Source organism: Schistocerca piceifrons, chromosome 10 (assembly GCF_021461385.2).
Source record: "Schistocerca piceifrons isolate TAMUIC-IGC-003096 chromosome 10, iqSchPice1.1, whole genome shotgun sequence".
Lineage (NCBI taxonomy): Eukaryota > Metazoa > Arthropoda > Insecta > Orthoptera > Acrididae > Schistocerca > Schistocerca piceifrons.
The window spans coordinates 17,514,481-17,527,122 of record NC_060147.1 but is presented as its reverse complement, the minus strand read 5'-3'; the positions used below and the strand labels follow the sequence as shown (position 1 = coordinate 17,527,122).

General features: G+C 44.1%; 1 protein-coding gene across 1 annotated transcript in view; it reads left to right on the top strand.

Annotated features, from left to right (window-relative positions):
- Positions 1-11,606, top strand: part of LOC124719075 — a 94,836-nt gene extending 83,230 nt beyond the window's left edge. Inside the window, exon 4 of the mRNA XM_047244756.1 lies at positions 11,032-11,606. Within this exon, the coding sequence (XP_047100712.1) occupies positions 11,032-11,254 (223 nt within the window). The 3' untranslated portion in view covers positions 11,255-11,606. The remainder of the gene's footprint in view (positions 1-11,031) is intronic.
- The last annotated feature ends 1,036 nt before the right edge of the window (positions 11,607-12,642 follow it).

Sequence of the window (12,642 nt, the reverse complement as noted above, 5' to 3'; positions counted from 1 at the left end):
CCATATGCCGTACAATTCGTATCAGTCTTCTTTATCCAGATGACCTCTCAGATCATTTCTCTAACTTATTTCCTTATGTGCTCATGCCGTTCATTGCTTCCTGTGTGGCTCATATTGGTGTCACATTGTCTATTAGTTCCCATAAGACTTTCATTGTACTCAGATTCCACTTGGCGTCACTTGTAATCAGTACACTGAGAATGTATTTCCCTTGTTCTGTTAGTACCATAAATTTGACTATATGCACACTTCTGACTTGCGACATTGCTTCAGTCTTGCTTATTGTCAGTAGTGGAATATTTCAAACTGTATTTGAATGGTGCTCTCACCACAGTTGATAATAACTTTTTGTTTGATTTCTCAGGTAGTCACTCCCTGCTAGACCTTCATAAGGAATATCCATTCCTGCTCCTATGATATGGAACTTGTGCTTCACTGTCATTTTCCCTGTTAGTAATTGCAGATCAATGGTTTCCAATTTACCTATTGTACCTTGCATTACACCCTTTAGTACATGGATGTCTTCCCTGCTAATTACTACTTACTTTGTGAGCCTCTCTTGTTGTGTAAGGCCGTTACAAAGGTGGTTTGATAAGTCTGGTAAATATCCAGGATGGAAAAATTTTTGTTGCACGTTCATGTTGATTATTCCAAGGATCAAATAAAGAATTTCAGCAATGGTCAAATGTTCAAATGTGTGTGAATTCCTAAGGGACCAAACTGCTGAGGTCATCAGTGCCTAGTCTTACACACTACTTAAACTAACCTATGCTAACAGCACCACCACCACCACACACACACACACACACACACACACACACACACACACACACACACACAAGCCCAAGGGAGGACCCGAACCTCCGGCAGGAGGTGCTGCGCATTCAGTGACATTACGCCTCTAACTGCACGGCTTCAGCAATGTACATTGTACAGTTCAATGTTGCCAGCTGTCTCAGTTGGTCAGTGTCTTGACTGCAATTGAAAATGCAGAAAACAAAGTTTTGTGCTGTTATTAAACATTTTCATTTGAAGAGTTGGACTGCTGCACAGATCAAAACAGAATTGGATGAAGCTCACATGACTCTTCACCATCATTAAAGACCACTTACCTTTGGATTAATTAATTTCAATGTGGTCAGGCAAGCACCAAAGACAAAATGTGCTCCAGTCATCCGATTGAGGTAACCACAAAGGAAACCATTGACAAAATCCATGACACAGTAATGCAAGATGGCCTAATAAAAATTTGTGTGACTGCTGAGACTGTAAGCATCTCGACTGAGTGAGTGCCTAATATCCTGTACAGAGAATTTGCTACGAAGAAGCTGTGTGCGAGGTGGGTGTCGCAATTGCTCTGTCGACTGAAGGCACATCTGGGACATTATTATGATGCAGTGCCTGGCTATGTTTAATCACAATCTGCAAGAATTTTTCCCAGATTTGCAATTAGTGATGAAAGCTGGATCCATCATTACACTCCAGAGTCAAAATGGCGGAAAAAACAGTTGACAAAAGGCTGGTAACAGTGCACTGAAGAATGCAAAGACCATTTTGTCAGATGGTGAGGTGATGGTCACTGTTTCTTGGGATTCCCAAGGATTAATTGGATTACTTGGAAAAAGGCAGAACCATAGCTGGACCTGTTTATGTTTCGTTGTTGCATCATCTGAAACTTGTGTTGGCTGAGAAAAGATCAAAGTTTGCTCACAAAAAAAGGGTCCTTTCACCAGGATAATGCACCACCCCATCCATCAGCGGTAACAATGGTGAAAATACATGAATTAGACTTTGAATTGCTTCCTCATCCACCCTACTCACCAGACTTAGTCCCAAGTGACTTCACCTTGTTCCCTTACTTGACCCTTTGGCTCGCTGGGAAGAAATTTTCATCAAATGAGGAAGTGATAGTTGCAATCAACAAGTATTTTGCAGTGGGATGAAAAAGTTGGTGGATCACTGGACCAAGTGTATATCCCTCAAAGCAGAATATGTTGAGAAGTAAGTTGAGTTGTTTATGAAAAAAACATTTTTTCTTGCTTTTTTACCTGACTTATCAAACCAACTTTGTATGTGCTCTGATATCTATTGATAACTGTAACTGCCTTCCTAATTCATAGCAATATTCCACTGCAATTTCGTTTCTTGCTTCAAAATCTGTGACTCTTAACATTTGAAACAAAACTAACAAAGAGATAGAGGGGCTGGCTAGTACTTACCTCAGCTCAGTACAGCTGATAAATTCACAAAACAGAACAGAAAATTTACATTCCTAGCTTTCGGAACATTGTTACTTCATCAGGGAGGAGAGAGGGGAAAGGAAGGAAAGTGGATTCAAAAATGGCTCTGAGCACTATGGGACTTAACTTCTAAGGTCATCAGTCCCCTAGAACTTAGAACTACTTAAACCTAACTAACCTAAGGACATCACACACATCCATGCCCGAGGCAGGATTCGAACCTGCGACCGTAGCGGTGACGCGGTTCCAGACTGTAGCGCCCTTAACTGCTTGGCCACACCGGCCGGCAAAAGTGGATTCAGTTACTCACAACCCAGATTATGAAGCAACAGGGAAAGGTAAACAGGGAGGGTAGCAAGGATGGAGGCATGGTTGTCAGTGGGAAGCCAAAGATATTCTACTGTTAAGTACTGTGCCAGCTTCAAACCAATGAGGATGCATACAGGAGTAAAGAGGTATATAGTATAAAGATAAAACACAACTATGTAGGATGAAAAGATGCGTGAATGGCTAAAGAGGAGAGTGAAAAAGGAGAAGACTGAAGAGTAAATGGGAGTGAGGTTAGTTAACGTAGGTTGAGTCTAGGGGGATGAAAGGATGTGTTGGAGTGCAAGTTCCCATCTCCGCTGTCCCGAGGGACTGGTGTTGAGTGGGAGAAGCCAAATGGCACGTACGTTGTAGCAGGTTCCTAGGCCCCTAGAATTATGCTGGACGGGGTGCTCTGCTACTGGGTATTGGACATCTCCTGGGCAGACAGTTCGTCTGTGCCTGTTTGTGCACTCAGCCAGTTTAGTTGTCATCATACCCATGTAAAAGGCTGTGCAGTGCAGGCATGTCAGCTTATAAATGACATGTGTTGTTTCACAAGTGGCCCTGCCTCGAATTGTGTATGTTTTACCAGTAGCGGGGCTGGAGTAGGTGGTTGTGGGGGGATGCATGGGGCAGGTTTTGCAGCGGGGTCGGTTACAGGGGTAGGAACCGCTGGGTTGAGAAGGTAGTCTGGGAATATTGTAGGGTTTAACAAGGATGTTACGGAGGTTAGGGGGGTGACGAAAGGCAACTCTGGGTGGTGTGGGAAGAATTTTGTCAAGGGATGATCTCATTTCAGGGGCTGACTTGAGATTGTCATATCCCTGGCGGAGTAATTTGTTGATGTTTTCGAGGCCAGGATAATATTGGGTGACAAGGGGGATGCTTCTGTGTGGTCTGGGGGTAGGAACATTGTTGTTGGACGGGGAGGAATGTATTGCTCGGGAAATCTGTTTGTGGACAAGGTCTGCAGGATAGTTGCGGGAGAGGAAAGCACTGGTCAGGTTATTGGTGTAATTGTTGAGGGATCGTCACTGGAGCAGATACGTTTGCCATGAATACCTAGGCTGTAGGGAAGGGAGCGTTTGGTGTGGAAAGGATGGCAGCCATCAAAGTGAAGGTACTGTAGTTTGTTTGTGGGTTTGATATGGACAGAGGTGTGGATGTGAGCTTCAACAAGATGAAGGTCAACATCCAGGAAGGTGGCTTGGGTTTTGGAGAAGGACCAGGTGAAATTCAGATTCGAAAAGGAGTTGAGGTTATGGAGGAAATTAAGGAGTGTTTCTTCACCATGAGTCCAGACCACAAAGATGTCATCTATAAACCTATACCAGGCCAGGGGAAGCAGCGGTTGGGTCTTCAGGAAAGCCTCCTCCATGCGGCCCATGAAGAGGTTAGCTTCCATAGACTTACTCACTCCACCTGAGCCACATACCCCCACCTTCTACCTATTACCCAAAATCCACAAAGAGAACCATCCTGGCCGTCCCATTGTAGCAGGCGTCAAATCCCCAACCGAACGTATCTCAGCTCTGGTAGACCAGCACCTACAACCTATCACCCGCAGACTCCCATCCTACATCAAAGACACAAACCACTTCCTAGAACGCCTCAAATCCATTCCCACTCCTCTCCCACCTGAAACCTTTCTTGTCACCATAGATGCTACATCCCTTTACACAAACATCCCACATACCCATGCTCTCTGCCCTTGAGCACTACCTCTCCCAACGCCCACCCGAAGATCTTCCAAAAACCTCGTTCCTCAACACACTTACCAACTTCATCCTCACCCATAATTACTTCACTTTTGAAGACCAGACCTACAAACAAATCAGGGGAACGGCCATGGGAACCAGGATGGCTCCCTCCTATGCCAACCTCTTCATGGGCCGCATGGAGGAGGCTTTCCTGATGACCCAACAGCTGCTTCCCCTGGCCTGGTATATGTTTATGAATGACATCTTTGTGGTCTGGACTCATGGTGAAGAAACACTCCTTAATTTCCTCCATAACCTCAACTCCTTTTCGAATCTGAATTTCACCTGGTCCTTCTCCAAAACCCAAGCCACCTTCCTGGATGTTGACCTTCATCTTGTTTAAGCTCACATCCACACCTCTGTCCATATCAAAACCACAAACAAACTACAGTACCTTCACTTTGATAGCTGCCATCCTTTCCACATCAAACGCTCCCTTCCCTACAGCCTAGGTATTTGTGGCAAACGTATCTGCTCCAGTGACGAATCCCTCAACAATTACACCAATAACCTGACCAGTGCTTTCCTCTCCCGCAACTATCCTGCAGACCTTGTCCACAAACAGATTTCCCGAGCAATACATTCCTCCCCGTCCAACAACAATGTTCCTACCCCCAGACCACACAGAAGCATCCCCCTTGTCACCCAATATTATCCTGGCCTCGAAAACATCAACAAATTACTCCGCCAGGGATATGACAATCTCAAGTCAGCCCCTGAAATGAGATCATCCCTTGACAAAATTCTCCCCACACCACCCAGAGTTGCCTTTCGTCACCCCCCTAACCTCCGTAGCATCCTTGTTAAACCCTACAATATTCCCAGACTACCTTCTCTACCCAGCAGTTCCTACCCCTGTAACCGACCCCGCTGCAAAACCTGCCCCATGCATCCCCCCACAACCACCTACTCCAGCCCCGCTACTGGTAAAACATACACAATTCGAGGCAGGGCTACGTGTGAAACTACACATGTCATTTATCAACTGACATGCCTGCACTGCACAGCCTTTTACATCGGCATGACAACAACTAAACTGGCTGAGCGCATGAACGGACACAGACGAACTGTCCGCCTAAGAGATGCGCAATACCCAGTAGCGGAGCATGCCCTCCAGCATAATTCTAGGGACCTAGGAACCTGCTACACCGTATGTGCCATTTGGCTTCTCCCACCCAACACCAGTCCCTCTGAACTGCGGAGATGGGAACTTGCACTCCAACACATCCTTTCATCCCGCCATCCCCCTGGACTGAACCTACGTTAAACAACCTCACTCCCATTCACTCTTCAGTCTTCTCCTCTTTCCCTTTCCTCTTTAGCCATTCACGCATCTTTTCATCCTACATAGTTGTGTTTATCTTTATACTTTACTTCTGTATGCATCCTCTTTGGTTTGAAGCTGGCACAGTACTTACAGTAGAATATCTTTGGCTTCCCTCTGACAACCATGCCTCCATCCTTGCTACCCTCCCTGTTTACCTTTCCCTGTTGCTTCATAACCTGGGTTGTGAGTAACTGAATCCACTTTCCCTTCTTCCCTTTTTTTCCCTCTCTCCTCCCTGATGAAGGAACAAAGTTCCGAAAGCTAGGAATGTAAATTTTCAGTTCTGTTTTATGTGTATCTGTCGGCTGTACTGAGCTGAGGTAAGTACTGGCCAGCCCCTCTATCTCTTTGTTAGTATTTGTTTCACATTTTGTATGAGATTTTCCATTAATCATTTAGATCACCTATATGGTCCACATCCTTCATTGTTTTGTCCCTTTTTGTTCCTATTATCTTGTTCCGTTTATAGTCCTCTTCTCTTTTTTATTTATTGATTTATTTATTCAACATTCCATAGTTTTAACGTTCGTTATTCGCTGTTTCCCAGCCAACAATCACTGCCAACAATCTCTTCCACACCTACAAGTCTCATCCATTTTCGTCGATTTCTTGTTGCTGGCGATAATTTTGTGCCATTGGCTATCTTTCTCTGCCACAAGAAAATTTTTTTGGGACATTTCTGCGCCACCCGCGATTTTTTTTGCGGAACACGCGATCTTTTTTGCGGCCCGCGCGATCGCTTTTCCGGCACGCGCGATCTTTTTTCGCCACTCGCTATCTCTGTTTTTGAGCAACGTGTGTTCTTTTCCCCTGATCTGGACATACTTGCTTGGTCGGGTCAACTTTTTCCGTATTTTTCTTATTTAGTGGTCTTCCTTTGGTATTGAACATTACCAACACAATTTCTTTCCTTCTCGTCCTTCCCTCCGTGTTTTACTCCTTCTTATGATTACTATTTCAACTTTAGTTATTTAATTTCCCTCCCCACCAGTTACCCACTATGTACCCTAATCCTATACCACATTATTTACATTCATTCCGGAAACATGCATTCACCGTAGCCAAACTGCAATCCCACATACTTTTCCTCCAGTCCTGCTTAACCTTTGGAATTACCCCTAAAGGGCTTACCTTAAAAGTTCCCATCTCCGGGTGCAATTCCTCCTTCCACCAGTCTCTCCTGGACGTCCAGAACCTTCAATCCTTAGCCCTTACCCAACTTGTCCTGAATCTCTACACTACTTCATGTAACCACCACTCCCAACAGCTCCTATCTCTCTTCAAAGTCCTCCACCTCTCAAACCCTTGCTTGGAGAACACACTGAGGAACATCATCCTAGAAGCCAGCTGCAAACTTGAGTTCCGTGCCACACACCACCTGAAAAAACTATCCACAGTGCTAGTGCAACACCTAAGAAGTGGGGTTCCTCTCCCTATCCCTCACAAACACCAACCACAACAGAACCTTCAACAAACCCCCCTCATAGCCAACAAACCTAGCCTAGCCACCCTACTCAATCTCCCCATCCCAGCACACACCCCACACAGACCAAATCTCAACTATAACCACAGTCAAATGCCACATATCACCAGTCCCAACTCAGTCCTAAACCTCTCATCCAGATCCCTCTCTCCTCCAGAGACATCTGTTCTATCAAAAGGCTTAACCTTTAGCCCCACACCTAAATTCAACCACACTGCCCTGGTTAAAGATCTCTCATTCACCCGGAACCTCAACTGGAAATATCACTTCACTACCCAAACACAGCCCCCAAATACTAGACCCAGTGTTGAACCCTGTCTAGAACAGTTCCGACTGCCTTCTCAAAGGGATCCTCCTCCCCTCCCCCAAAACCATCCCTTGCAGACATTTCAGGAATTCCTCACATCGAGTGTTGCCTCCTAGTCCTTCATGAAGAACATCCCGACAACCCCCAACATCACCCCAGCTGAATCCCGTGCCACTAAGGAGCTGAAAATAGACCGCTCTATTGTCATCCTCCCGGCGGATAAAGGCTCCACAACTGTCGTACTTGACCATGTGGAGTATGTGGCAGAAGGACTGCGTCAACTCTCTGACACCTCAACCTACAAAGCTGTTACCCAGGATCCCATTCCCTCCATCCAGACTGAGCTGCAAAAAATCCTAAAAATCCAAGGTCCCTCACAAGGCCTCACAACGGCTTCCATAGACTTACTCACTCCACCTGAGCCACGTACCCCTACCTTCTACCTATTACCCAAAATCCACAAAGAGAACCATCCTGGCCGTCCCATTGTAGCAGGCTTCAAATCCCCAACCGAAAGTATCTCAGCTCTGGTAGACCAGCACCTACAACCTATCACCCGCAGACTCCCATCCTACATCAAAGACACAAACCACTTCCTAGAATGCCTCAAATCCATTCCCACTCCTCTCCCACCTGAAACCTTTCTTGTCACCGTAGATGCTACATCCCTTTACACAAACATCCCACATACCCATGCTCTCTGCCCTTGAGCACTACCTCTCCCAACGCCCACCCGAAGATCTTCCAAAAACCTCGTTCCTCATCACACTTACCAACTTCATCCTCACCCATAATTACTTCACTTTTGAAGACCAGACCTACAAACAAATCAGGGGAACGGCCATGGGAACCAGGATGGCTCCCTCCTATGCCAACCTCTTCATGGGCCGCATGGAGGAGGCTTTCCTGAAGACCCAACAGCTGCTTCCCCTGGCCTGGTATAGGTTTATGGATGACATCTTTGTGGTCTGGACTCATGGTGAAGAAACACTCCTTAATTTCCTCCATAACCTCAACTCCTTTTCGAATCTGAATTTCACCTGGTCCTTCTCCAAAACCCAAGCCACCTTCCTGGATGTTGACCTTCATCTTGTTGAAGCTCACATCCACACCTCTGTCCATATCAAACCCACAAACAAACAACAGTACCTTCACTTTGATAGCTGCCATCCTTTCCACATCAAACGCTCCCTTCCCTACAGCCTAGGTATTCGTGGCAAACATATCTGCTCCAGTGACGAATCCCTCAACAATTACACCAATAACCTGACCAGTGCTTTCCTCTCCCGCAACTATCCTGCAGACCTTGTCCACAAACAGATTTCCCGAGCAATACATTCCTCCCCGTCCAACAACAATGTTCCTACCCCCAGACCACACAGAAGCATCCCCCTTGTCACCCAATATTATCCTGGCCTCGAAAACATCAACAAATTACTCCGCCAGGGATATGACAATCTCAAGTCAGCCCCTGAAATGAGATCATCCCTTGACAAAATTCTCCCCACACCACCCAGAGTTGCCTTTCGTCACCCCCCTAACCTCCGTAACATCCTTGTTAAACCCTACAATATTCCCAGACTACCTTCTCTACCCAGCAGTTCCTACCCCTGTAACCGACCCCGCTGCAAAATCTGCCCCATGCATCCCCCCACAACCACCTACTCCAGCCCCGCTACTGGTAAAACATACACAATTCGAGGCAGGGCTACGTGTGAAACTACACATGTCATTTATCAACTGACATGCCTGCACTGCACAGCCTTTTACATCGGCATGACAACAACTAAACTGGCTGAGCGCATGAACGGACACAGACGAACTGTCCGCCTAAGAGATGCGCAATACCCAGTAGCGGAGCATGCCCTCCAGCATAATTCTAGGGACCTAGGAACCTGCTACACTGTATGTGCCATTTGGCTTCTCCCACCCAACACCAGTCCCTCTGAACTGCGGAGATGGGAACTTGCAATCCAACACATCCTTTCATCCCGCCATCCCCCTGGACTGAACCTACATTAAACAACCTCACTCCCATTCACTCTTCAGTCTTCTCCTCTTTCCCTTTCCTCTTTAGCCATTCACGCATCTTTTCATCCTACATAGTTGTGTTTATCTTTATACTATATACCTCTTTACTTCTGTATGCATCCTCTTTGGTTTGAAGCTGGCACAGTACCTACAGTAGAATATCTTTGGCTTCCCTCTGACAACCATGCCTCCATCCTTGCTACCCTCCCTGTTTACCTTTCCCTGTTGCTTCATAACCTGGGTTGTGAGTAACTGAATCCACTTTCCCTTCTTCCCTTTTTTTCCCTCTCTCCTCCCTGATGAAGGAACAAAGTTCCGAAAGCTAGGAATGTAAATTTTCAGTTCTGTTTTATGTGTATCTGTCGGCTGTACTGAGCTGAGGTAAGTACTGGCCAGCCCCTCTATCTCTTTGTTAGTATTTGTTTCACATTTTATATGAGATTTTCCATTAATCATATATATATATATATATATATATATATATATATATATATATATATATATATATATATATATATATATAATGGAAGGAAACATTCCACGTGGGAAAAATTATATATAAAAACAAAGATGAGGTGACTTACCGAACAAAAGCGCTGGCAGGTCGATAGACACACAAACAAACACAAACACACACACAAAATTCAAGCTTTCGCAACAAACTGTTGCCTCATATATATATACACACACCTGTCCTTTTTTCCTCCGTAAGGTAAGTCTTTCCTCTCCCGGGACTGCAATGACTCGTTACCCTCTCCCTTAAAACCCACATCCTTTCGTCTTTCCCTCTTTCCTGATGAAGCAATCTTGGGTTGCGAAAGCTTGAAATTTGTGTGTGTGTTTTTTATTGTCTCTGTCAACATACCCACGTTTTTTATATCTCTGTGATCCCATGAACCAAAGCATGCCAATTTCTTTTTTCCTGCACTTACCCCTGTAGGCTTTCCAGGTTGGAGCACATTATTTCTGTGATGCCATTGATTCATTTCATCCTCTGACATCCTCTTTTTCTAGTGCCTTCGATCTTGCCCAGCATTAGAGATTTTTCCAGTGAAACATATCTTCTCATCATGTCTCCAAAGTAGGTCAGCTTTTGTTTCAGCATCAGACCCTTCTGGGAGTGCTTTGGTTTTATTTGTTCTAATATTAACCTGTTCATTCCCTTTGAAGTCCATGGGTATCTAAGAAGTTTCCTCCAACACCACTATTCAAAGGAGTCTAGTCTTCTCCATTCATTCCACATTTCTAATGGTCCATGTCTCACATCCATACATGACAACTGGAAAGACTGTAGTCCTTACAGTACAGATCTTTGTTGCTAAAGTCATAACTCTACACCTTAAAACCTCGTCAAGGTCTGACTTCGCCTTTTTATCAAACAGCAAGCATGTCCCGATTTCGTGGAGACACTTGCTGCTCGGTAAAAAGACAGTGTCAAAACTTGACGAGGTTTTAAGGAGTGGAAATATAACTTAAAGCCTTCAGTAGTGTTGTACAAACAGTCGCAGCATAGAGGAATCTCAGTATGTTGGTCACATTGTCACAGTAACAGCAATGCTCCTGTTCTTTCACAGGGAGCTGAGTGTCGAAGGGTGCCAAGGTGACCCCAAAGCCACAGACAGGCTGACCGAGCAGATGCCTAATCTCGTAATTCGTGGCAACATCCATGCTAGACTACAGATTTTCTGCTTTGGGGCACCTGAAGACAACAGGGTCAATGCAGACGAACATTCGGAGAGTGACGAAGACAGCGACAGTGATAGTAGCGTCGGCGGCAGTGGCAGTGAGAGAGGGTGAGAGAGGTGTATCTGTGTGTATAAAAGTGTTGTGGAATTTATAGGAAAGTACAATTGTCAGTACTGATTACATTCCTTGTCAACATAAGCAGAAACTGTTTTGAAGGAATATAACAAGTAATTTTGGAAATGTATAGAAGAAACTGTAATGTTGTTTGAATACTTGCAGCAATAATCTACAGTTACGTTTGATTCTTGTTGTAACAGCAATGGATTTGCAATGACACAATTTCTTTAAATTATAAAATGGCAACACAGATCAGGTAGCAATTTGTAAATAGCACTGACAACGTTTTTTTGCAGTGAGTCAAATTTAAAAACTTCTGTATTATTATGAACCTGTGAAACAATAATAAATGGGGACTGATATCCTGTTATTTTAAGTTTTAATTATATTTATCAGGATACTACTAGTTACCATTTTTAAATATTAAATTTCACCTGGAGGAGCCCACCTTGTGATTAAAAATACATGACAGACTGTACTTTATGAGTGAACCACACAGAACTGGTGTAATATTCTACAGTATTTATTATTTGTTACACAAACCAGTTTTTGGCTGTAATGCCATTGTCGGGTATGAACATAAGTAAGTGGTAAAGTGAAATTGCTTGGATCAAAGATTTTAAACTAGTGCATGTAAAGAGTACCTCCATTTCAAGAGGTGAAAAATGTTAATGTTAGAAATAGGAACAGTAGTAGTAGTAGTAGTAGTAGTAATATGGTATTCTGCCTTGCAGGCCTTGTCATGGGTTAAGACTCTTCCACTTTTGTCTGTACATAGCCAGTCTTTTCATTTCTGAATACTTGTCTCCTTTGATATTGTCCAGCATTTGATATCTTCTTTTTCCTCTTCCCCTTTTTCCTTCCACCATTCCTTCTACTCCTACCTTCAATAATCAGTCCCTCCTCAAACAATGCCCAGTACAGTTCCACTTTCTCTTTCTGATGACTTTCAGCATGTTTCTTTCTTCTCCAAGCCTTCTTAATACTTCTTCATTCCTTACTCGGTCTTCCCATTTCACTTTTTCCATTCTTTTCTGTATACACATCTCTAGTGCCTCCAATCTTCTTTAATCTTCCATCCTCAATGTCCAGGTTTCCGCACCATACACTGCAATGCTCCAGATGTAACATTTGGCAAGTCTTTTTCTCTTTTGTGTAGTGGTCCCCAAAGTAATTTCTGTTTCCTCTTGAATCCTTCTTTTGCCATTGCAATTCTTTTTCTAATTTCTTTTGAGCAATACATATCATCCATTATTACACTTCCCAAATAATTGAAGTTATTCACTTGCTCAATTTCCTCTCCCCCTATTTTCATACGGAATTTTCTCCCCTTTCTTCTAATTACCATGCTTTTCATTTTCTTCTTATTAATCTTCATTCCA